This window comes from Leptonotus elevatus, chromosome 2 (genome assembly GCF_054856555.1).
Source record: "Leptonotus elevatus isolate MCC_2025b chromosome 2, RoL_Lele_1.0, whole genome shotgun sequence".
NCBI classification, from domain to species: Eukaryota; Metazoa; Chordata; class Actinopteri; order Syngnathiformes; family Syngnathidae; genus Leptonotus; species Leptonotus elevatus.
Window position 1 is genome coordinate 16,917,606 of NC_141240.1, and position 27,083 is coordinate 16,944,688.

The 27,083-nt window shown below is 36.9% G+C and overlaps 1 protein-coding gene across 2 annotated transcripts in view; it reads left to right on the forward strand.

Annotated features, from left to right (window-relative positions):
* Positions 1-27,083, forward strand: part of LOC147178624 (copine-9) — a 74,908-nt gene that overhangs the window by 13,252 nt on the left and 34,573 nt on the right. The window contains exons 3-7 of one of the 2 annotated variants that reach the window (XM_086068563.1): positions 2,821-2,867; positions 11,303-11,406; positions 13,656-13,695; positions 13,912-13,914; positions 15,595-15,671. In XM_086068563.1, coding sequence (XP_085924689.1) covers positions 2,821-2,867; positions 11,303-11,406; positions 13,656-13,695; positions 13,912-13,914; positions 15,595-15,671 — 271 coding nt within the window. Of the gene's footprint in view, positions 1-2,820; positions 2,868-11,302; positions 11,407-13,655; positions 13,696-13,911; positions 13,915-15,594; positions 15,672-19,887; positions 20,230-27,083 lie in introns of those variants that run through there. The other variant, XM_086068562.1, reaches the window with a different exon arrangement.

Consider the following 27,083-nt stretch of genomic DNA (forward strand, 5'->3'; position numbering starts at 1 on the left):
TATAAATCCAGTAGGCTGTGAGGTTTGCAGACTCGGTTCAATTAGAGAGTTCAAACAAACCATGGTAAAGCAGCAAGCGTATGCTACACGCAAACTGAATGAGCACCCAATCGAAATGAAGTCAGCCCCAACTGCGAGCGTTTTTAAATCCAGGTTAAAATCTTTTCTTTTTCATGCTTGTGATCGAGCTATTTTAAAGCATTCTAAATCATTTTAGCCAATTATTTTCACAATATGTTTTTTCTCTCTTTTGTTTTTAAATGCTCTTTGCTCTTTGTTGTTATGTTGTACTTTTAATCATGTACACTGCAGTAAATAACATTGAGCTACCTTACGTACAAAATGCGCTATAAAAATAAATCTGCCTTCTATTTCTAAAAGTGACGCTGCTACCCCTAAAAAAAATAGGCTCATTTCTAGTTCAGTCATGATCTACCCGTACAGATGTGATATTGTCCTGCCACTGCAAGGAACCCAATGTGAATTGATGGCTGGCTGGCTGTTATGAAGTGTGCTGCTGCCATCTATTGGTGGTGGTCTGAAACACACAATTTTACAAATTGGTCAAGTGTCAGCTCGTATAAAAAAAAATTAAAAACTTGCACGTTAACACACTCGTATGTCAAGGCAAGACCAAAAAAAATCATCAAAAAATAAATACAATCTTGTCCTCACCTCTGTTCTAGCAACTCTAATTGTGACAATTGGAAAAGCTGAAATAAGTCATTCCCAGCCAAAGGGGCTGAAAGGTGATTTCTCCTGACATCCTCTGCTGTGCCACTGCTTGACTATGTTGCACTGCATATACACGAGACCTTAATGTGATTTGCGCTTTCACCCAACTTGAGTCGTTTCACTAAGTCGCACGGGCCCCCGTCTTGTAGTCTATTGTCAGGAGTCGTATTTAGAAGTAGGCCTTGGAGTGCTGGCAATGAATAGCCTTGTGATTTGGGTGCTCTGAGGCTGACCAGATGGGCACTTTCCTCTCTCAGTCACTTTCCATAAAAGAGGTAATCAGTCAGGTTCTTTGGCTGATACTCCTTTGGATTAGTGTGATGTCGCCGCCGTGCTTTGGTGCTGTTACCCTGCAACCTTGGGGAGATACCAAGGTCCCCTGACTTTGATTACAGGCAAAATGCTTTTGGTCGCTTCGACATCATTACTTCACATGTTGGAGAAGAGATGGAATCAGGATGCAATTTAAGGATGGAATCTCCTGAGTATGTTCTTTGCTTCCAATGTCTTCTTCCTCTTGTCCATAAATCCTTCATTTATGATACTATGATTAACAAAACTCATTGGAAACAAATATATGGCTAACAATCTAACAAAGGAAGGATTATTGCCAAATATGCATTACTCTAAATGCTCTCTCCCTTCTGCTCTTTCTCCGTTATCTCCCCTCAGTTAATTGCTCATTAGGAGAGAAAATGTGGTTTTAATCGTGTGCTGGTCAAAAACTGTCTGAAGTTCATTCCAGCTAATGAATTTCAGAGAAACACGCAGTGGCTGATTGTTCCCATCGAGAAACAAAAAGCAACACTTGACCGATTATTAAAACATCCAATTAGAGCCTCTAGTGAGTGTTGTTTGTATGCTTAGGCAAGCACATTTGTGTTTTGTGTTTAATGTTATCATGACAAAGTGATACATTTGTGGGTTTATAATTTGCTTGCTGCTGAATTATTGCTCAGAAACAAAAGCTCTGGTGTGTAAGGAAACCATACTGTAATGCTTTCTATATTTACAGTATACAGGGTGGGTGTATTTGTACAATAAACAGGTATTATGATGGTCAATTCCAAGTCGGATGTGTCTTTATATGAATACCAGAGGGATTAAAAACATACAAACAATGAAAAACAAAATGAAATATTTGCTTGCTTAATGTTTTGAAATTAAAAATATATTATTATTATTATTATATAATGTAAATATATTTTGAAATTGAAGAACCATCTTCACGGGTCCTCAAATGCCTTTTTTGCTGTTTTTTAATTGAAAATGTGGACTTGATAGTTGATTTATTGTGTCGTAACTACTTAGGGTTAGCCAGTAGATAGTAGGGGTAGGAATCTTTGAATATCTCACGATTGGATTGGATTCCGATTTTTGGGTCTGCGATTTGAATCAGAATCGATTTTCGATTAAGATCGATTTTTGATTCAAAATGATTTGATTGACAATGATTTTTGCTTCAATCTATAGATGTGCAAGGAATTGTAATGATCTACTACAGTCTGACTTGCTAATGCTAATTAGCGCGCTACTCACGGCACTTTTATCACTCAAAAGAAAAAAACACTTTTATTGGAATAACTTGATTGTGACTTTTTCCTTCTCCTCTCTAATGTGGCTACAAATTAATAGTGTATCAGACCGCGTGGAACCACACTGCCAAACCGGGTACAACATGAACAGCGCTCCAAATAAAGGCACACACAGACAAAGGCAAGGCAGTATAAAATAATTGAAATCAAATCGATTTTGGGACATTTAAAATCGATTCTGAATCGTACCAAATGAGAATCGCGATTCTTAAGAGAATCGATTTTTGGCACACCCCTAGTAGATAGGCTGTCGATTCAGTTTGAACTCATTTGCAGTCCGAAGAGTACTTTACACATTACAAAAGTTACTGTGTGGTCAAATTTAGTAAATACTGTACATGATAGGGTTGAGAAAAGTTTAAGATTTAGATTTAAAGTATAAAGTACAGGTCTTTGTTTGGCAAAGGTCTGTGTACCCCTTGTTCCTTTTTCAATCAATGATTTTTGTGTCAAAATTAATTATTGTCCAATCCAACTCTTTTCTTTTCAGTGGTGGTTCTGTATTTGCAGGCTATAGGAACCAAAGAGTGGAGGGAGGTAAGAAAAACATTCCTTTTTATTACTAGCCAGCATCCAATGTCTTTTTTTTTTCTTTCTCCACACATCACACACCTGTTTTTACAATGGGTGTGAGCGACTTTACAAAGTGCCAGGACACAAATTAAAAAAACGTCAACCTCTTCACGGGTCCAAAGTGTAACCACAGTCTGAAAAAATACTACTCAAGCTGGGAAAAACAAAAAACAAAACAAAAACACAACATTAAAAGCAGAACATCCAGTCATGACTGAGGACAAGAAGAGGCACAAGGGAGATTAATCGTTTGTCTCATTAAATATGCACTACACTCCTCCTCCTGGTATATTGCTCTCTGTCTTTACTAGTTATGGCAGGAACATGACGTTGCATTCATTGCCTTTTCCCAAGAGGTGAAAGATGAGAAGTACGATGGCATCCAACAACTCACACATCCCTGCCATGACATTGTCAGCTGATGATGAATTCAAAATTCCAAGTGAACTTTTATGTTTAATGGGCAATTTGATGTAAGAATGGCTGTTCTAAGAGGTACAGTACCCCTTATAAGTTAGCTTCAGTTTTTGTTCATGGTTAGATTAATCTTGGTTTGATTGGTTTGTATGATGAAAGACCCGTTCTTACACTCCCTTTTGAACGTAAGTAACTGTGGACTGAAAACATTCCCGTTTGACATCAAAAGACCAGACAAGACCAAAATCTCAGTTCTTTTTTTGAGGGGTTTATTTCTAGCGCTGGTACACAATTTAAAGACAGAACCTTTTGTTTGAACCCACACATTTTTCCTGAAAGCAAAAGTATTGGAACAGTAAAACAGGTGTGTTACATTTCACGGAGTGGTTAAGGGAAGGTGGACCCAAATGCAGGGAATCAACACAGCTGACTAAAATGATAAGGTCATCAGCAAGCTCTATAGAAGCCATGTTCATTGAATCGGGTCACTGTAAAAAGTGATTTGTTGGACTAAACTAAAAAAAGTTAAAAGCATCTTTTTTAATTTAATATAGATCAAATATTTTTATTTTTCCCAAGCCAAATAATAAAGTTACAATCAAGTAACTTTTTACTTTGGAATCAACTAATTAAAGTTAATTTCATTACTTTACCTCAAATCGAATTTCTGATTCAGTATGAACAAAATGTGTGGGTTTCAACCTGAGGTGGTTGCCAGAAAATTGTAGGGCGCACATAGGTGAACAAAACATATACATCAGGGGGACTTGTTGAACTGACCATGCATGTTTTTGAGATTTGGGAGCAGACTGGAGTGCCTGGAGAATGCCCACACAGGGACCTGTAGTACATCGAGGTTCCACGCGGGAAGACTGGAGGTTAGTTTGAACCCTGGACTGCTGAGTTGTGAGGCAGGCATACTTACCAGTGGGCCACCAAGCTGGCTACGTTAATAGCCAAAGCAAAAACATATTTTTATTCAAATAACAAAATGCCAGAAGGAAAACTGTCCCTAAAATATCTTGTTTATTGTGAGTATTTTGCAAACTTGTGCAATCTTTTGTAAAATTACATGAATCATTGTTTTTGTTTTTCTCTCTCTCTAACTAGTGGGGGGCACATACAACACATTTTATGCAGATATTTTTTTTTCATTGAGCTCCCCTTTGTGTGTAAAATTTGACATTTTCAACTAATACATATGATAATTCAAGAAAGAAGAAACTACCAAGAAAATACTTTGATAAAATTTTTACAGTTCTAGCTCATTTTTCATTTTTTTAATATATATATATATATATATATATATATATATATATATATATATATATATATTATTACAAATAACAACTTTTTATAGGGATTTTTTTTTTCTTTTAATGGCAGTTTGTTATTTGACTGCAAATATGTTTTTGTTTTGTTTCAGTTACCTTAGCAGGCTTGGTGGCCCACTGCTAAGCCGATCCGCCTCACAGTTCAGTTGTTCAGGGTTCAAATACAGTCTCCAGCCTTCCTGTCTGGAGTGTCCATGTTCTCCCTGTGCCTACATATGTTAATTGAACACAAAATTGTCCCTTCATGTGGTTGTGTTTTTTTATTTGTTTATACAGTTGTCTGGCAACCAGCTCAGGTAATACCCTGTAAATGTTCATACTGAATCTGAAATTCCATTTGGGATAAAGTGCTAAAATTGACTTTAATTAGTTGATTCCAAAGTAAAAAGTTACTTGGATGTAACTTTTTTATTTGGCTTGGGAAAAATAAATGTATTGGATTTATATTAAATCAAATCATTAATATAATGAGAAAAACTAAAATAAATAAAATCAAAAATAGTTATAACAAATTACAGCATTTTTTTTAGTTTAGTCAGAAAGACCACTTTTTTTCAGTGGCGACAGCGAAAACGGGCAAAACAGTGGCTCTGGAGGACCAAGATTCCCTATCCCTGGATTAAATAAAAATAAAACTCAATATAGTAGGCCTATTTAGTTGAAAATCACTTTTTATGGCAATAACTACATCAAGCATATGACCCATTGTAACCAACCAAATATTAGCCTTCTTCTTCTGTGAGGCTTTCACAACAAACTCTTTTGGTTATTGTTTGTTTTAGCGGGTTACTCCTTTCGGGATTTCCTTCTAGTAGGTGCTCGAAACAGTACTTGGAGGTTGAGTTGGTCACTTTAAAACCTTCCACTTATTGCCAATCAAAAACTATATTATTTTGGCTGTGTGTTTTGTGTCGTTTTAGTGGCATCTTTCTTTAAAATGACAGACAAAAACCTTGTTCTAAATGTCAGCCCCAAATCCGTTCATCCATCCATCCATCCATTTTCTTAACCGTTTGACAATTTCTGCCAGATCAATGTGTGATCTGTCTTGACTTTATTAAGGCTTAAACCACAAAAATCTTTAGAAATTCGACTGGATTCTGAAGTATTCGTTTTAGGTGAACGGTATGGGATTTTTAATAGGTTTTAGGTGAACTAATGAGTACACACTCACACGCACGCACACATGCACACACACATACAAAATAAAAATAAATAAAAAGAGAGCAATGATGATGACATGTCAAATTGGTAAAATTTCAGAATGAACAATACTGAGCTCTTCCAAAAAAATAAAAATAAAATAAAAAATAAAAAAAATTCGACTGGAGTAAAATGGATCCCCAAAACACCACCAAACAACCTGGGGGGAAGTGTGGAAGCTCTGGTCTCTCAAATGTGATAGTAGAGCGGTGTTTGCTCAGTTGCACAACAACAAAGAGATTAAGGAGAAAAACCTTCAGCTCATCCACGGTGATTAACAACAACTTTAATGACATTGACATAGAAGTAAGAAAGCAGCACCAGTTTTACAGCCTGTTGATGCCACTTTGTGGATGTGGCAAAGTAAACCCTACTGCTTGCTCAAATAAACCCCAAAACATCAAAACCAATCAAATTGCTGCCACATCACACAAAAACACATATACAACTACCGCTATGTATATATAGTTGCTAGAAAAAGTATGGGAACCTTTTGTACTGACCTGGGTTTCTGCGTAAATTAGTCATAAAACATGGCTTGATCCTTTTCTAACTCGGCATTTTTCTTAACCGCTTTACTGAACATAACATAAACATCACAGTGCAGTGTGAAAAAAGTGAACCATTGGATTTAATCATTTTTTTAAACTCCTTTGCCAGCAATAACCTCAACCAAACATTCCGAGGAATTTGGACCTTTCCTCTTTACAAAGCTGTTTAAGTTCAGCAATGTTCTTGGGATGTCTGGTGTCAATTGCTCTCAACTGCATCTCAATTGCGTGAGGTCAAGACTCTGACTGGGCCACTCCACAAGGTGTATTTCCTTTTGTTGAAGCCATTCAGTTGATGATTTACTTCTGCCCTTTGGTTCGTTATACTATTGCATCACCGTGTCAAGCTTCAGTTGCCCAATAGATGGTCTTGAAATGTATTTAAAAACATGGGAATTCATCTTTCCATCAGTGATAGCAAAGTGTCCAATCATTGAGGGAGCAAAGTAGTCACAAAACCATGATGCCCCCTCCACAATACTTCACAGTTGGTATAAAGTTGTGGTTATGGTGTACTAGTTTCTCCCACATCTTCAAAATCAGTGGTGTAGTGGTCCCTGGAGAAGTGGGTATACTCAAAATTTTACTTCCTTCTTTTTTTTTGCTTCTAGAAAATGGTGACATGTGAGGGAAAAGCCGTCATTTGTAACAATAATAAAATGATCATGAATCAATTAGGAGCAATTTGTAATGTAAAATCTATTTATTGTGAGGTAAACATGAATAATAATGTTATGTACTATAAAAATTTAACTACATCACATACGTTAGTTAGGGCTAGAAATAATACTTTAAGTTATTGTATACAATAATGTGGTTAACGTTATTTAGACCAAAAATAGGAGAGGGAGGGAAAGCTTCATAGACACGGAGATAATCGCTGGTCTAGGCATTTATTACAGTTTCATTCATCTAACATTGCAGTCTGGCATAACAGTCTTTGCAAACTGGGTTATTTATGCAATTACTGAAACAATTATGTGGGTTCCGTACATCAGTGGTTCTCAAATTGGGGTATGTGTACCCCTGAGTACGTGGGATTTTAAAATATATTTAAAAAGTAGCATACATGCAAGAAACCATCTTGATTTTTTTCAGTTTCTGCTTCTTCTTCTTTTTTTAAGTTAACTTAATTATTTGTTTTGTAAACCAACATGTACTATGATCCCAAAGGAGGACATGTTATGTTGATGTATATTGCACAATTATTTATTTACCCTTAAAATAATAACTTCTTTGTTTTTTTTCTTCACCGGTACATAGTGGGACTTTTTTGTTTTTGACTTTTTGTTTTGCTTTGTTCATCCCAAATGTTTTGCGCTGAAAAAAAATTCACAGTGGGTACATCACTGAAAAAAGGTTGAGAATCACTGCCCTACATGATCCTAATCTAGCTAGTTTAGGGCTAAATTGCTAATATTAGTATAACGTTACATTTAATAACATTAGCCTAGCCAAAACGCACAATTTAACTACAATGTATTGGCGACAAAAACCTCCTCTGTACAGTGATAGTTTAAAACAATGGTTTAGTTGGAAACAATTTTAAAACTTACCTGTGAAGGATGTTTCCATCGTATGTTCGGATAGCCTGCATGCCGTCACTCACTGGAAAGACGTTTATTTATTTCTGCTTCGCTCACATTTACGATCATCAGGCAGGAGACGAAGCAACCTGTCAATCAACTTGAGTGGCGTTAGCAATAAAGTCCTCAGCGTGACCCGCCCTACTCATTCTCTGATTGGCCATCAGTCTTCATGCCTTTAGAGCGATTGCAGGCCAGCCATTTAGAAGCAGCAGAGGGTGGGTCGTGACTGAATGGTGCGCAAAAACTGCACATTTAGGAAAGAAGAAAAGAAGGAAGGAAAGAAGTGGGTATACGCCGTATACCCGTGTATACCCTGGACTAAACCACTGTTCCAAATGATCCAACTTTGGTATCATCTGACAGCACAATATAATTTTCCAGTGGCACTCTTTTGCCAAGTTTAAACCTTCAGCAATGTTTTTGTCGGACAGCCCTCTAATGACATCCCCTCTTATTTAATGTCTTGCTTATAATAAATTTACCAACAGAGATGTCACCATTGCCAGAGATTTCTGTTGGTCGTCAGGCTCAGCCGACACGCTTGGATTTCTCTTCACTTCGTTGAACATGTTTGCTATGTTCTTGCAGTCACCATGTTTACAGTTTACTTGCAAAAATCCAGGTTAATTAAAAGGGTTCACAATGCTCAGCAAGAGTTACAATGAACTGTAAAAACAAGTATAGTACTTGTCATCGTTTTAAAGTTGTTTTTCTTTTTACTGCTCATACTTCATGGTTGTACATTGCCAGTGCACATCCTGAGCCCTGCCTTGTTACCATAGCAACGCATGCAGACAGGTCAGTAGAGATCTGATATGTGGATGAAATATGTATGATCTGGTCACTTACAAAATAACTTTGCAAGACAGTAGAGCTTCATGATCTGATTTAATCAAATATCAAACATTTTCTGTGGACCAATGAGTTCATTTTGCTGCTCTCATCACGTCATGTCGATGAAACATACCAAGTATATCACACTTTAACAGCCTGGGGATACTCAGTCCTGCAACTGAGAACACCAACTCCCTAAATACTAGATGTTGCACTGATGATCCAAGTTACCAGTAAGTTGTAGATGCATAAACATATATATATTTAATGGAATATGGGCCTGCTTTGTCTGCGCCAAAACTCACTTTTCGCTGTGTGACTTGCAGATGAGTCAAGCCCATATTTACGTATACCAACTTGACAAATTCTGAAATGTTACATAACCATTAATAATTCAGAATGTTTGACTAATGGGATTACACATGGTCCAAAAAAACTTTCTTAAAAATAAATAAATAAATAATCTAAGTTTAATGACCACCCTTGGTTGGCATAAACTTTCAGCCATCAGAAATGATCATATTACTTGTGTCAGAATTTAGTCATATAGGAACTGGAATGCATTCCAATCTACAGAGTAAACACACAGTCATCGGATAATGCGCACACATTTTTGATGCCAGGAGCAGATGACCATGCATGAATTGAAACCAGACAAATCCTGTTTGCTTTTGAAATGACATTTCCAATCGAGAAACAAATTTGATTGAAAGAGCAACACTGTGTGTGACCTTCTTTCCCGGAACCTGGAAACTCGTGGTGATGGTTGAATCACTTTCACAACAAGAAAATTCAGTCCATAGAGTGGGTTTCTGGTGGCAGGATCTATGCAGTTGAAGTGATTTTTCCCAGTGCCATGATGACAGCTGACATCGGACAAAGAGAAAACACTTTTAAACCTGACAAGAACAAAATTGATGGGCTGAAAGGTCAGCGTGTCTGAGTTTGATGGGAAGAAAAGCCAGTGAGCCATTAGAGCATGAAGATTTGACCGTGACATAGTTGTGTTGTACAGAGATGAAATATCACTACCTTTCATTCTAAGAACTATTGAATGTAAGTACAAGAATACAATCTCAGAATGTTTGATAACACTTTTTTCCAGACTGATACCAGTACGGATACTCAACTTTTGAGTAGTCACCAATACCAATATTAAGTACAGATACCACTAGTATTTTGATACAAATTTCCATTCTAACCCCCGAAAAGAAAAACAATGACAGATAATTTTAAGAAAGACCCAAGTATCGCAATATAGAATTGTTCCTTTTCCTGTTCTTCTAATTTCAAATTTTTAGTTCCTGATGGCAAATCATCCACAATGGTGAGTACTGATAACTTGAAACTGATACCGATACCTGGTATTGGTACTCACCATTCCAAATAAAAATTGCATAAAAAAAAAACAACAAATCTTATGAAGTTCAGCTGCCCCTTTACATTATAATTTCAAGATCCATAAAAAAAAACATGCACAATTGTGATTATCCCTTTGAAAAAGCATGTACACTCTAAAAACAGTTGGGTCAAAAGTAACTCAATTATGGATCAAAAAATGGAACGATCCATTTTATGGGTCAATTTGACCGAACTTTTTGGGTTGTTTTAGACAAAATGACCCAATTATACCCAAGTAAAGTTGATTTACACTAAAAGACCCATTTCTTAACTCAAAGTTGGGTAAAATTGACCCAAGTAGAGGATCGGTCCATTTTTGACCCATAGTTGGGTTATTTTTGACCCAAGTGTTTTTAGAGTGTACTGTACCCCTTTATTGAGCTATTTTTGGTTTTAAACACATGCGTAATTGTAAGGCAGTAGAATCCTGTGGTTTCTCTTAGCCAATCAGTGACAAAGGTCAAAATCAGTCAAAATCATTATGACAATAAAGTCCTGTTTTGTTAGATTTGATTCTTATAGCAAATGTCAAAATTGTGAAACATCATTTATTTAGGTGATTAAAAAAAAAATCCCAAATTGTTTCCCTCAGAATGTGGCTATTAAAAAAAATCACAACCGATTGAAATTTGAAACCAGTAGGGATTTGATGTAGGGTCGATGCGGCAGGTGGACTCTAAGGTCCAGGGCACTTCCGTGCGAGTCCTTGATAATGAATAGGGTGAGGACACACTTGATAGCATCGCCTATGTGTCCCCGGGCACTAAAGACACGAGTCAAGGTATTGTAGCTATGGCGAGGCAGTGCCGAAATCAATAGCTCATTACATGGTGCTTTCGGGCCAGACCACGGAGGCGAGGTTGGTAGTCCGCTGGGGGAATTAGCGCTGGTGTGATTGTCAGGGAGATGAAGAGATGGCTTGGCCCAGAAAGAAGGTTGAGACCTGGATTTGGGAGGGAGGGGGGGGGGGTGTAGAGAGTCTCTACTCTAGTCTCTAATGTTCTATTTTTTTTCTTTTGTTTTTGAGAAAGCTTAATTACATGTATTGATATACTTTTCCATTGTTGTAGTCTGGCCGAACAGAGGTGATCGATAACACCCGGAATCCTGATTTTGTCCGAAAGTTCGTCTTGGATTTCTTCTTTGAGGAAAAACAAAATCTAAGGTTTGACGTGTAAGTAACTTGATGTTTTATTCAAATTCCCCAGATGAATCTCAGGTGACTCTGTTGCATCACAATTCAATTTGGTGAAAACAAATCTTTATTCACTCGGGTATAGCAATCACCTGGCTCATTCATGTCAAATTCAATTCAATCACTCTTCGAGTCAATTGGTGCCCTCACTGATTAAATTAGATATTTTTTTATACCCGCTTAACTTCACTTACCATTTTATTCTTAATCAATAGATATCAAAGGTCACTCGCATTCCACTTTAGCTTTATCTGCACTCTATGAGATGTGTAATTATTGTGCCAATTGCTTTGACTAAACTGAAGATAGTGAAGTGAGTAAATTGGACCTAAAAACATGGCTGTATAAATGTTCATATTATTTGCTGTCTTGAACAACTTAATTAGATCCATTACAAAAGCCTTATCTAAAAAGTGCAACACTAATGTTTTTATCATTGTGGTGTAGTCACATGAGAACAATGAAATATGATTGGACACAATTAACTGTTTATTAACTATACGATTCTATTCCAATTTCATTGAATACTAGGGTAGACATTTTTGTATCTCTTTAAGGTTTTGCCATAAGTTTTGAGCAAGGCTTATTTTTAGGGTGCATCAAATTTAAATGTTATAATGTATTTTTTAATGTGAAAATGTGAATTTGGCTGGCATTGCATTTTGTTCCAATTATCAAAACATGTCTAAAACAAAATTTTGAGGAAATCTATTGAAATTTAGGGGTGCCACCAAGCACACAAACTTTTGCGAATTAAAAAAAAAAGTGATATTTTTAGTGTACTAATTGTCCAAAGTTCACTGGGAAATGTATAATACAGAACAGTTTTTAAGAGTAGTATATTCTCTTGGGTCATCAAAGTTAATTTATTATGTTTACCCTTAGAGGGAACTTGGATATTTCTCAGAAATCAACCTTAAAAAAAAATCGACATTCTTTCGTTTGTAGACATAATGAATGGAGGTCAATGGGGCATGCCTGTGTGAACTTTTTTGAAGTAGACACATATAAAGTTGAACTGATTTTATTGTTACACACAAGGAGCAATACTAACACACATAGAGGAACAATTTATCTTTAGTGGCTAACTAATAGAAAAGTAAAAGGGTGTATTAACTAAACCGTAAACTTTACCATCGCACCATCCACTCACCCACTAGATATGCAAAATATAGTTTAGTCTATTAGGTCATAACAATTATTTATATATATATATATATATATATATATATATATATATATATATATATATATATATATATATATATATATATATATATATATATATATATATAGAACAACATTCTTCTCTGTTCTAAACATGCAAATACACTTGTGGAGATAATCCTTCTGGGTCAGAGACCACCAACATGGTGCTCAGGGGCTGCAGGTAGCCCACAAGGACCATATTAGTAACCCCCCAGGCCTGTTCTAAAAATATCTCTCGAGTAAGATGCCTCTGTGTTTTGTGTCTCTATAAAAAAAAATTAAAAAAAACAGCAAGCACAGTGCAGATAATTGCACGTAGCTATAATTTGTTGCTATTCTTTTCAAATCACACTCGGATTGGTATAAATTAGAAATGACCATATTTAAAAGAAAACACTAATTCAAGTTCAAAGGTCAATAATTGTAACGCATGTCCAACCTATAGTATTTGTGGAAAGAAACAACTATGATGAAATGATTTCCTTTTCAAATAATTTGGAAAAAATTGTGATTTCAGAAGTGTGTATCTCATGAGTAGCCTTTCGTATTAATCAATATCCAAGAAGTAGCTGTCAGTTTAAACAACAAAAAACAGTTGACTCTGATTCTGAGAAATTGCCTTCAGTTCCAAAAAGGTGCAACTTCAGTATTCATTCTGGTCACCTGTACTCCAACATATTGGTCTGCGGAAATACTGCTAAAAACAACTTGACTGTTGATAACAGTTAGAGAGTAGATGTGATGGATGAAAAGAGAAGATTGGTTGCAGTGTTTTCACAGTGGTGTTTTAATTAAAAGCTCCCTAAATTAAATTGGCCAACAAGCGTAAATACAATTTTACAAGAGGAACATCCTTTCTTGAGTAATTGGAGTTAGTCAAAATGAAGCGAAGAAATAAAACTGATCACATTGTTAGTAAACAACACATCACTGCTAATCAGCTGCAATTGATCCTTGCAGCACAAATGGAAATCTCAACAGGCTTTGATGCAATCTTATCACATCTTTGTTTCTGCCAGGTACAATGTAGACTCCAGAAGCTGTAACATTTCCAAACACGTAAGTACAGTATGTCATTGTCAACTGGCAGTTTTGACATTGATAGCTCTCATTTGCAGTGTAAACTCATTTGCAGTGTCAGAGTGGGAAAAAACAGCCATGTTGTGACTCAGTGGGCATAAAGTGTCATTCAGAACTCAATGTAGCATGAGCCTTCCTATTGACAACTGTTCCTTTTTTTTTATAAACCACACTATCAATCCTGCCGGAGCTCAGAAGGTGAGTGGTTTATGGTGAAACTACTTTTGATTGTTGCGCTCATCCTCTTTCACTCATTCCATGATTTATGTTTTCAAATGGTCCGCTTCATTGCTTTTTACTCTCCCATTCTTTCATCTCATTTCATCAAGGACAAACAGCTCCAAGACGGAGAGTTTGCCCCCTTCCTGCTGTTGTCTCTCTGCAGCTGGACTTCAAATGTACACGCAGCTGTTGTTGTTTGAGGCTACACCATATTGTGTCAGCCGGACATTTACAGGTGCTGAACACATCTAGTTACACATAAACAACATACAAAACACACGATGCGTAATGTTTCATCTTGTCTGCTGTTTTTCCAGACATTTTAGTGGTAGTAGTGGTGCAAGTTGTAAACTTAAAAAAAAAAAAAAAAAAAAAAAAAGGAGGGGGGGGGGGGGGGAGCCATCCAGTGATAAAATGCATATAAGAGCTATAACAAACCCCTCAAAAATACAGTGTGTGTCACAATTTACTTGAAGAATTGTTACTCTTTAATGATTGGGCGTGATAAGTGACCATTCAATTAGACCGAAGTATAGAAATCAGTACTGGTTGCTAGCTTGCTGGGCTATTACATACAGTAGCTAGTTGTCACACAGCTGGCATGAGATCCATTCCCACTCAATGTGCTATTCACAAATGCCCTCTGAATGAGCCATTAGACCACCCTTTGCCTTTGATTGACTGATTAAGCTTTTTACTTTGAACATGCATTAAAATGTTCTGTAGGCATCAGCAATATAATTATCCCATACTGAAACATGTGTGAAAAGCAGTAGCAAGAAGTTCTAAGTTATTGAAACCTTACCCTGTCACCATTAGCTACATTATCCATCATGAAATGCAAGCTAAAATTCATACATATTAGACCAGATCCACCTTGCGCAAGATCCGTCAACTTCCAATAGTGTTGTTTGTGTGTTGCCACCTCACTCTGACATCTTTCCATGAGTCCATGTCCACTGTAATGTGCATCGTTTATTTCTATGTGCATGTTCTTGTTCAGTAGCAAGTTGCAAGAAATGCAAATAATTGAATATTCCCATATATTAGAATTTTGAAAATAGGATATTTTTTTATTGTCATTGCATAGACGTGTGTTGCTGTTACGGAATACTGTTAACAGTTGGTAACTTTTTTATAGGAATGTTTTAGTTAAAACATAACTTTTCGTTCTAAGTTGAATTTAGAATGCAATTGATGCATAAAATGTCACACGGTGGTAAAATGTTTAGCATATCTGACACATGGTTCTAGGTTAGGGTGTAAATCTGAGACCCGACCTTCCATATGGAGTTTACATGTACATTTTTGTGAAAGTCATTTGAAATTTCTAAATTGTCCGAAGGTATGAATGGTTGTTTGTTTATCTATATGTGCCCTCCTATTAAATCAGTAGGATAGGGTACAGCACATCTGCAGACCTGTTGAGGGTAAGCGGTGTAGACGATGGCTGAACGTGCCTTGAAATAATACCTCTACAGTTAATACACATTCTTATTATGGCGACAGTTTGACCCTTTAGAGATTTAAACACTTTTTCTTTTCTTTTTTTATCTGGTCGAATCGTGTTCTGGAATTGATTTGACTGCAGCTCCACCATTATGTCTTTCGTCTGCCATGCAAGTCATGCATTTTTATCTTCTTTTTTTTTCCCAGGATTTTTTGGGCCAGACGTTTTGCACCCTTGGAGAAATCATCGGTTCTACGGGAGGGCGGCTGGAGAAACCGCTCTCGTAAGTCGTGCAACATAATCTTGTTTATACTAATATAATCACTCAAGACAAATTAATTCCCAATTTCTGCTATTGTGTTCAATGATAATAAAATGTATGCTCATGAATATTGATGGCCGGCCCCTGATGAAATCTGAGCTGCAAAATCCATCTCGGTGATGAAGTGTGTTTCGCCTCAACAATTAGATCACAATGTCAGAGGCAAGATCATGCTGAAACATCTTTGTAATTTGCAAGTGAACGAAATAAAGGCCTCATGTGAGAATACTGAATAATAATAGCATAGTTGAAAAGTTGCCCACTATTACCAACTCAGAAATAGAACATAATACAATGCAAACACAAGCCTCTGATTTTACTTGAATTGAATTTAATTATCGGAACCGCTTATTAAAAAAAAAATGACTATGCTCATACCTGGTGTTTTTAATCAAACCTTAGTTATCTTTTACATAGTTCATATGATAAGGAACACAATGAATGCTCACTCAAACCCATTTCAGTCAATCGCCTTTTGAAATTCAGGCCATGAGTCCTTTAAAGGTAGACTTCTGTTAGAAATACAAAACAAAATTGGTGTGTACAGTCAGCTTTACTTTATTCCCTCTTCATATCCTTTGGGTCCAACAAATATAAAATGAAATATTAATGAGCTGTTTTTTTGTAAAATGAAAAAAACTTGTGCTGTGTGTTTGATAGCAGTCTGTTCAGTGTCTTAGCTTGCGCTCCTTTACTTTCAAATAACACCTCGGGACAAATTACACAGTGGTGGAAAGTCTAGCACAGGGGTGCTCAAGTTCGGTCATCGAGAGCCCCTATCCAGCCTGGGTTCCATGTTTCCCTCCTGCAGCACAGCTGAATCTAATGTTTAGCTAATCAGCAAGCTTTGCAGAAGCCTGATAACGATCCTGATCATGAATCAGGTGTGTTCGAGGAGAGAAACATGGAAAACAGGCTGGATAGGCGCTCTCGAGGACCAAACTTGGGCACCCCTGCTCTAACATCCAGGTCCAGAAAGTAAAAACCCTGCCATAGATTGGCTTTAGCCACAGTTGCTTCTACTTAACTAGCAGGTAAACGGAGAAAGCCCTGGCTGCAGAGCGCAGTTTGAGGCGTGCCTCAACGTCGGGTGGACCCAAACGTTTGACTACGCCCACACGAATTTTCAACCTCGAAGCGCCTTCTTTCTTTAATTTGTTATTAAACCTAACCCTAACCATAACCCTAACTATAACCATACCCATAACCATAACCTTAACCCTACCACGTAACGATTACAGTATGTTTTGATTACTTTATTGAACAACGGAAATTAAAAAACGGACCGAAACCCAAATACTAACCTCAATCGTCCAGGGATGCGTTACCTGCTGGGGACATGTAGTACTCTACTTCCACCTCTTCCTCAAACCGTTTAGTTAGCTCCGCCCCAGCTGACCGAGGCTTGAGTGTTTGTAATTTTTTTAATTAAATACTCCATAATGTGTTTAACAAAAAGAACTTTACGTCATAAGGCGGTGCATCATTAAATCTGCAAATTTAGTTAGATTATTATTTTTTTTTTTATCATTTTGAAAAATCTGTCTGGGCGGAGTCAAATGTTTAAGTCCACCCGTTGTGGAGGCACGCCTCGAACTGCACTCCAGGGCTTCTTAGGTAAACGAGCTCATAGAAGCACCTGTTGAGTAGAAGCACCTGTGGCTAAAATCAAAGCCTTTCTGGGTTTGTTCTCTCTGGACCTGGAATCTCCAACCCTGCTTAATACATAGTTTAACATTGTGCTTAACTATGGGAAAACTTTTACATTTTTTATATTTACTTAAACAATTATAATTTATTTTACATAAAAATAAAATAATAATTAAAGTTAAATATAAATTATACTAAAATACATGTTTCAAAACAAAGAGTATGAGTAGGTGCAGAGATGGGTAGAGTAGCCAAACATTTTACTCAAGTAAGAGTAACGTTACTTCAAAATAATATTACTCAAGTAAAAGTAAAAAGTAGTCATCAAAAAAATCACTCAAGTACTCGTAAAAAAGTATTCGCTGAAAAGAATACTCAAGTACTGAGTAACTGCTTGAACATGAAGTCTGATTTACTTTTAAAAACAATGTCATCAGATGGGAAAAAAACATAAAATTATGTGCAAACGCTGGCATTTTCAAATCATAATATAAAATAAAATAAAAAACGTTTTGAGCTCCAACAACAGTGCAAGCAGACACGTTAGGCCAATCATGCACAATCTATTCACAAATTATGGCTTAACTTTCTCGGAGCTGCCACCCAGTCTAATCACAATAGGTGGCAGTTTCTTAATACGAAATCACCAAGACATCATCTTTATCAGTTGTCTTTTTCAAGTTCTCATCATGCCTGCCAGTCTTCAACCAAGGCCGAATTTCCTGTGTATAAGCAACGTGTCCGCGGAAATGTTCCCACACAGTCAGTCAAGTAGCTCCCTTACGTGACAACACGGTAAATCTAATGTATGAATGGGGCGGCGGGTAACGACTGTAGTGGACTACGAGTAGTACGAGTAGCGTTGTTTCTTCACAAATCTACTCAAGTAAAAAAAATAATATATCAAAAAGTTACTCAAGTAAATGTAATGGAGTAAATGTAACTTGTTACTAGTACCCACCTCTGCAAATGTGTGTGCTAAAAAGTTTGACTCAACTGAACATTACTTCTTTTTTTTTTTATTACAACACTATACTGTGTTGTAGCCTACTGTGCATGATAAGAAAAAAAAATAAGAAAAACTTTACTGGATTAAAAAATGTAAAATTATGGGCAGTTTAAACATTTAAACTGGTCTTAACTATTAAAAAAGGAAACCCATCACATTTTCTTAAAATTGTTGTGTACTTGGTTGTAGATGCTGTTTGAGCTGTGTTAATTTGATGCATTTATTGCTCACAACTTTGTCATCTACCACACACTGTGGCCTAGGTTTTCCCTCCAAGTTCAAGTCTAATTTGCCGTTTGCTGTTGCTAGCAGTTGCTGTACACAACCAGATGGCATGCATGTTTGATTGTGTTAATTCACCAATGTACTGTATCTCTGTGGACACTCTTTCAGTTGCTTGATGTGGAGCCACTCACAATCCATCCATCCATTTCCTGAACCGCTTATTCCTCACAAGGGTGGCAGGGTTGCTGAAGCCTATCCCAGCTGGCCTTGGGCAGTAGGCGGGCCACTCACAATCACACAACCTATATTATTACGTCAACTGCACTATTCTCTCTTTGGCACTCTTAAGTCCCCAGAGGTGATTAAGCACTCACATATAGCTACTCCCTCCAACCACATTTAGCACTGCCTGTCTCACTAAACCTGGCCTGTCCTCCCCGTCCTGTCCAATTAGTTATTTGTTGTGTCCCTTTCTCACAGGCTATGCCTTCCCATCACAGATACTGTAAGAACGTGACTCCTTTGTAACGTTGCAGCAGTCATTTACCAATTTATTCGATCATTTTTCCTCCAGAGCATAAAATATGTATATATAATATATAATATATATTTTTTAATAGTTTCTGGCCCCGTATCATAAATATGAGAGCAATCCCATTCAATAGTCTTGCATAATGCTTTGTAACAAGGTTTGACTTGCTTGTATACACTTGTGACTATGGGTAAAGATGCTGAAATGTTGATGTGTAAACAGATGGTATGTAAATGAAGAAACAGATGTACTTTCACAGCATTTACTTTTTTCTTCTTCTTTTTTTCGAGTAACGTGTAAAAGTAGTCATGAAGGAAATTTGAAACTGGCAAGAAAGCATTTGTCAGTGTGTCTTTAGGATGCTGTGTATTTTTTATTTATTTAAAATATATATATATATTTTGTTTTTTTAAGATGGGATGCTGTATATTTTTATGGAGACTGTTTGACGTCATTAGTAGACTTAAAGAAAAGGTTGCATGCTTCTTCCAGAGCTCACTTAAAAAAGAGAGAAGTAGTTATTTTAACAGAAATGCATCCAATAATTGTTGGTTCTCAGGGCATGGCATCATGTTATGCACAGCTCCGACGAGCCTGGCTTTAGTGGAGGGTTGCAGTTAGTTGTGTTCTACTCCAGTCCCATAGGAGGCAGTAATGTGCATTCCAATTGATTTGCTAACTGCTAAACAAATCAAGGCCAACAAAGCATGATTGATGTATTCCTGCAATCACGCCAGGATCCTGTTTTTGTGTGTGTGTAATCCTGCCAATACACACTAACGAGCAAGTGAATACCAAAGAATATCAAAGTGTCGTATTTTTCCCTGATGCTTATTCCACAACACACCTTATTTTGATGGCTTTGATATTCAATTTCCCTTTCCGCCACAATCTGAGCATTGGGGAAAACAAATGAAAGGATTCAAACCGAGCAGCCTGAAGCAACAGACTTTTTTGTTTTGTTCTGCTTTTTGGAGGCCAAACGATCACAATTACTATTCTCTCCATACGGCCAGTGTCTCTGATGGCGACCTGCAGGGGATAGACAGCTGTCAGGAGTCTCTTGTAAACCAGACGCAGTAAAGCCCGGGGGAAGAAACAAGGTAGGCATGAAGAGAGGCACGAAAGGGAAGGCGTGTGAAAGTTGACAACCCAGTAGAGCAGAGAGAGGGGGAGGATATCGATGCTGAGATACAAGCAATTGATAGAAGAGGAGGATGAGAGGCAGAGGAGGGAGAAACAGAAAGGCCGATTGAGCCGATTCCTCCTCGCTATATGTGCTGTGTTAGAAGACTGCACTTCAGGTGCCTACACGCAACAAAAACGTATCACAATCCACAATGTACAACATTTATCGGATTTTCCCCTGCACTTCCAAATTATGTATGGCTCTGGTTGCCTCCTCATGTCAGTGGGTGTTTGCTTTTAAAGGGTCACCACTTTTAGAAACGGACTCCATGCTGCGTGGCAAGCTAAGCACTACTTTCCACTTACCTGTGTGTTGCTATGGTGACCAAAATATGGGGTATCAGCGGAGGCGGCAAATGTATAATAATGATTCAAAATGCACTCCCTTTTGAACAGATAAATGTGGGGTTTCGAGGGATATACTGTGCAGTGTGGATATGCATACTGTGCTGTGGGAGCAGCAGATACAAGAGGTTATTTTTAAACTGAAAGTGCTTGTAAGAATGCTCACACACTGACACACACCGTTTAGGTTTTTTAACATGAGGATTCGGCAGGGCCAAGTATGATATGAAACGTTGACATTTTTAAAAAGTGAGGAAAAAGCAAGCAAAGAAAAATAAATTGCCCGTTTGTCAGGGTGGAAAAATGAGGCCGATCTATTAATAATCCCACTGTCTGCCAAGCCTTGTGTGGATTGGGATTAGACAGGAAGGGTCTTTTTTTTCTTGCCCAGAAGCCAGTTGTGGCACTCACACTAGACATCTTTTTCTTATTAGAAAGAAATAACCTTCTTTGGAGGTTACTGAAGTGTGACCCATTTCTCGGAACCCGCCCTGAGGTAGAAATAAAGAGCAAAAGATTGATCCAAAAACCAAACATCCTGTCAGTTTAATGAACAACACTGGCCATCAACGTGGAGCGATGAGATGACAATCTTATATAGATTGTTAAATGCCTTTTGAGAATATTGTGCGGCAATGTTTAAAATGAATGTTTTTCCTTTTATGCCTTCTTGTATTGTCCCCTTGAAAAATGGCGTTCCTCTTCTCACAGCCTGACTCCAATTTAACTTTAGAAAATTGCCTTTGTCTCTGCAATACACTGATACATTTTTGTCTCATAATCCAATTTCAAGATAGATGGGGGAGCCCCAAATCTTGGCTGGACTATCTGGAATGTATAATGAAATTAGACCCCCCCCCCCCCCCCCCCCCCCCTTCTCCTAGAACTCAACTCCACTGGGAGAAAGAGTCTTGTGGACAGCCCAAAAATGCATCACCGTAACACCTCATTTGCCAGGAAAAGTTTTTTTTTTTTAAATCAATGCACCATTAAAAGCATATGACACCATAACTCTAAGTCATATATGCACGGATGCAACGATCTACTGTGGGGACCAGTTATGCCAATGTTGTGTATTCAATTTTAATTCATACATTCTAATTAAATAAAGCGAGAGCATGCATTTTGTTAACCAAAAAAATGTAAGAAAATTAAGCATTTTAATATAATGTAAAAAACAACAACATTCAAACAACGTATGTATATTTTGCCCTACTTCTAATAGAAGGTTAGAATGTTATAGCCTACTATCTCTTCAAATTAATTACAGTAATTAAAAATCAACTTTCTACCAATAAATTCACTTAAGCTCATACTTTTTTTTGTATGACATATGTTTATGTGAGAACACACTCAGCAGGAAGGCGCCCACTCTGCTCCATTTAACAGTAATTGTGTGAGCTATTTGTTTTGTTCAAAACAGGCAGGCTGAATGAAAAGCGTTTATAAAAGTTCCCATCCTCTGGTGAGTTAGCGATGGCGAACTGACTGTGTCATGCGACAATGACAGTCAGGATTCTGCACATGAGCTGCTGGTCAGTCTGTTGGCGAAGTGTGTTGGTGGGGGGCAGAGTGTGTAATTGTGGGCAGCTGGTGGAATGACTTCAGATCTGTGACCCAATGCACAAATGCCAGAAGCACTGGGCAATATAACTTTGTCAGCCATGGAAAAGTACTATATTTTCACCACTTTGACAGGCCAAAAATCAATTTTACAGGGTTGATTCATGCAGAGGAGTGTTTATCATCTATAAAGTAGATGCAGCAATACAGAAAAAAAAATATTAAATCAAAAGGGCTGGGTGATATGGACTTAATATACAATCCACATTTTATCCCCAAAATATAGAATTTCAGATTTATTTAAATTATTTTTTTCTCCTTCCATAACAAAACAAAAAGCAAATAATAATGACATTATTCAAAAGTACCATAGAAGTGGCCCGTTAACTCTTTTACTGCCAAATATTATCCAAAAAAATAACCCCGACCGACAGTTCACTTATCTTTCAAGGCAAACAGAATATTATGACTACATAAACATGGTGGATAGGCTACCACATGAAAAATCGCATTCCATTCTTGTATTAGAAAAAAAGTATGTTTCTACCTTGTTACTTTCTTTAGGAATCACCGTTTGAAAATAGGTAATTTGAGGGACATCTAGCAAAAAAGGAAAACATAAGGAGAAAACAAGCTTTTTGTAAAAAGATACATTTTCTGCACAACAGTGACTTTGATACTAATATATTTTTTTTTTTGTTTAGAGACGCTCTGTGAATTAGATTCAATGTGACAAAGGCTTTGATCATTCACGTCATCCTTGAAAATGTTCTATTTCTTAAGATCCACCATGTAACTTGTTACTACCGGGAGCCCATTGAAAAGAGATACAATGCTGCCATCTGCTGGATATAGTTAGTGGCTGTTCTGTGATTTTTGCACTCGTTCACAAAAGGAGCGCTGTACAAGTCGTTGCACTGCCCATTAAGAAAAAAAAAAAACCGGTTGACGTCAATTGACGTTTTTGGTGATAAAAGAGTTAAACACAAACCTTAAAGGATCTTTGTGCAGTTTGTCACTTTTTTACTCGTGATTGCCACCTCTGGCAAAAAGCGTAACTGCAGCATTTGTGTCAGGCTCGTTCATGGTGCGCGTGCGAATGCGTGCATGATGTTAAGTGCACACCACATGTCTGCTACTCCGCGGGGCGCATGACGTCACCCTTCACCACTCCACCCCTCCCCTTCCCAAAGAAACTGTAAAACTATAAAGGGAAGATAAAAGCTGATAGGTGCAGTCAGGGTGAAACAATCGTACTCATCTGGGCATTGGTGGAGCATGCATGATGTAGAAAAAGCTTTAATATTACTTTTTTAAACGGCACCTTTAATACAGTTCAATAAAAGTGTTAAATGTTCGACAAATTACGCATCAATAAATTAAGTGGCTGGAGGGAGCAAATTGGTAGCGCTAACAAGAACAGGTGGACATAAACACATAATGAGTAGCCATGACATGAAAAGAGGGACACAAACAAAGATCATGACATCTTCAGTGTAAACAGTGCGCATCAGAACACTACGATAGCCTCTAAAAAAGATTTTTATTTTTTGGTGACAAAAATAAATTTAACCCCCCAAAAATATATCCATTACACTGGTTAATCGCCTCGCCCTAGAAAGCACACCACACATTATTTATTGATTAATATATCATACAAATTCTCCTGACAGATGGTTTCACATGTTTAAGGTTTCATTAATACTGCCATAAATGTATTTTTTAAAAAGATTGTTAAAAATTAGGGGCAAGAGACGATTTTTTTTTTAATTGTAATTAATCACATGACTTCACTAGAACTCATGATTAATCACAAATTTTACATCTGTTCTAAATGTACAATAAAAAAAAAAATCTAGATTTTCATAGTCTTGTTAACAAAAGGGAGGGAAATTTTTAACTAATAGAAATAGTTAAAATTAATTTTTGACGTTTCTAGCCATCAAAGGCAGTGAGTCAATAAAAAAAAAAAAAGAAGAAGAAAAGATTATTACAAGATTCGGGGCGTCAGGCAATTAAAGTTTTTAATCGGAATTAATCGCATGACTTCATTAGTTAACTCGCGATTAATCACAAATTTCATATCTATTCTAAGTGTACAATAAAAAAAATTCTAGGTTTTCATACTATTGTTAACAAAATGTTAAACTTATAGAAATAGTTAAATTAATTTTTGACGTTTATAGCCGTCAATGGCAGTGAATGAGTTAAAAAAAAAAGAAGTCGTCATGAGCATTTCAATGTCATTTGGAAGTGAATTTTACAACATCCCTCATATTAAACTACAGTATTGCATTTCAAAATTTGTCTGGAGATTTTCCAATAGAGACCAAAAAAATCCCTTGAGAAGGCATCTAATCTCGCCTCGTTTGCATTCCTTTGGTCACTCAAAGCTTTGATGGTAAAACATTTGCACTATAGTCAAGAACCATTGGCAGCAAGGGCTGAGTAGTTTCTGGCATGTTTTATCCTCCTTTTTCTCAATTATAATATTTTATTATATATCACACAACTCTCAAGAGTGCCCTACATTTTTTTGCCCCCATTTCCCACGTTTGAAGATTATAATTGTCACTGAATTGGAAAATGACCAGCTCTCATTATCTCTGAGAGGGTGCCAAAGGTTCCTTAAGCTAACATTGAATGTCAAGGTGAAGTTCAAATTTAATCAGCCCTGCCAATGAAGCTATTTAAAAGCTGAAATATATTGCCATTTTACTTCTTCCTGTCATCCATTCATCTATCCATCGCATTAGTATTGACCCGTAATAGAGCCCTCACTAACGCCATGAAAGTTAGCCATGGCAGATGTTTTTTGTTTTTTTTTAGGGTGTGGGATTTGGGGGTTCCATGCTAGATGAATTGGTTGTACTTTAGTTAGATGCATACATTCATTGTCTTGGCTTCTTTAGCTTTTGATCATTCTGTTTATACAATGTTTTATTACATTACAATTTACATAGATTTTTTTTTTTATTAATTGATATATAAATCATATTGTCTTTGGCACATTGTTAATATTTAATAGATTTGTTTATTCAATGTGGATTTTGTCAGAATGTATGATACATTAGAATAGGGTTGAAATTCTGTAACTTTATATCTTGTCTTAAATTTTGCAAAACACTCATCCTTCACTTCTTGACCTTTTTTCCTAACTGTATCTAACTTCTAATTTCAGATTGCAGATTTTTTTCTATATCGTGTTTTTTTCTCTCTTCATCTTTGCGATAAACATTTTTTTAAACAGGCTAATGTTAGTGCAGATGTTAATACAGCCCAGTTGGAAAGAGTGCGTAAAAAATAAATAAAAAAGAAAATCCCAAGTTTGGAATCATTTGCCACTCAAAAAACAAATAAAAAGTGCACTGTGTCTTCTGCAAAGCAGAACTGGCATGTCTATGGCAAGGGAAACATCATTCGCTAATTTATTCTATCTTTACAGTGCATCACATTCACCCTTTCATACACACATTCATAAACCAGAGATCGACTGCCGCCATGCACGGCGCTGCCAGGTCTCACTGGAAGCAAATGAACGTTCAGTGTTTTGCCAGTGGCGGAGCCAGACATTTATAAATGGGGGGGGGGGGGGCTAGGGAGGGGCCAAGGATACTTAGTATGCATATCCAAAGATTATGCCAAATACTTTTGTTTTAATAAACAATTAATTTCAAACGCAGTCTCTAAATGTTGAAATATATTTAAGTAAATATTATAGCACATGAAAACGGTTCAGGAAAAGCATGGATGGATTAAAGCACAGAGGAGATTTTTGCCCATAATGCGCTAAAGAAAAAATGTACAATATTCAAACATTGAACAATTAACAGTGTTGCAATTTGTTTGAAAATTGAAATTAGTTTCGTTTAAGGAACTAGTCATAATTTCTTGTTTCATTTTCCACACACCTTATGAAAAAAAAATAGGAAATGTGTTACTCCTAGCACTTTATTTACAACCACATAGTGTTAATAATGTTATTATTTAATAATAATGTTATTAAATCCTGCTATTAAAACCCCCACTTCTAGACTAAAACATTAGGGCATATATACTAAGTGAGTAAGTGCTAAGCTGTATTCTTCAAGCTGTTTTGTGTGATGTTTAAATCTCTTATTTTGAAATATATGCTTTTAATTTGGAAGGCCGCTCCGTACTTCTGTTTCCTGTTTCACGTCTTCGTTCGTCATACAGCTCATGCATTTATTTTTAGCTCGTACAAAACAACGTTAACTTATTGATGTCCGTTCAAAACAATCTATCCGAATATAATATTACATGTTGTGGTACATAGCGCCACCTACTGTGCATGAGGGGCATAGCAATTAGTAGGTGTCTGAAAGAAAATGGGAGGCTGCACTGGGAAGACGTGCGGCCCCACTGTGCCGGTCCATTGATATGTCAAAATGAACCTAAATCCTTTGTTTTGAAACCATCCGATAACAAATGCATGCGTCCCAAGGTTGCCCATTTGGATTTTCTACAATGGGTTGAAGGTAATTTATCCGTAGGAAGATCTTTGAAGCAAAAGCGAGAATAATGTTTAATCACACTAATTGATTAGAATTTTGATGATTTATTGGTTTCCAAATGAAGCAATCTATTATCCAGCAAAGCCAATAAAAATAAAGACTGAAATCCCAGCAGTGTTTCCATTTTGTGCCACACGAACAGGCAGCCATTTATTGGTCTCTGCAACCAGCGACCTACCTGCTTACAAGCACACACACACTTTCCTCCCCTGTGGTCAATGCACTAGCAAAGCATCACCTGCCAGCTGGTGCAGTCGTTCAGGTCTTCATCTGGCCTACTCTGCTAAAACGAGCCAGAAGACAAACATTTGCGGCTTCTGATGAGC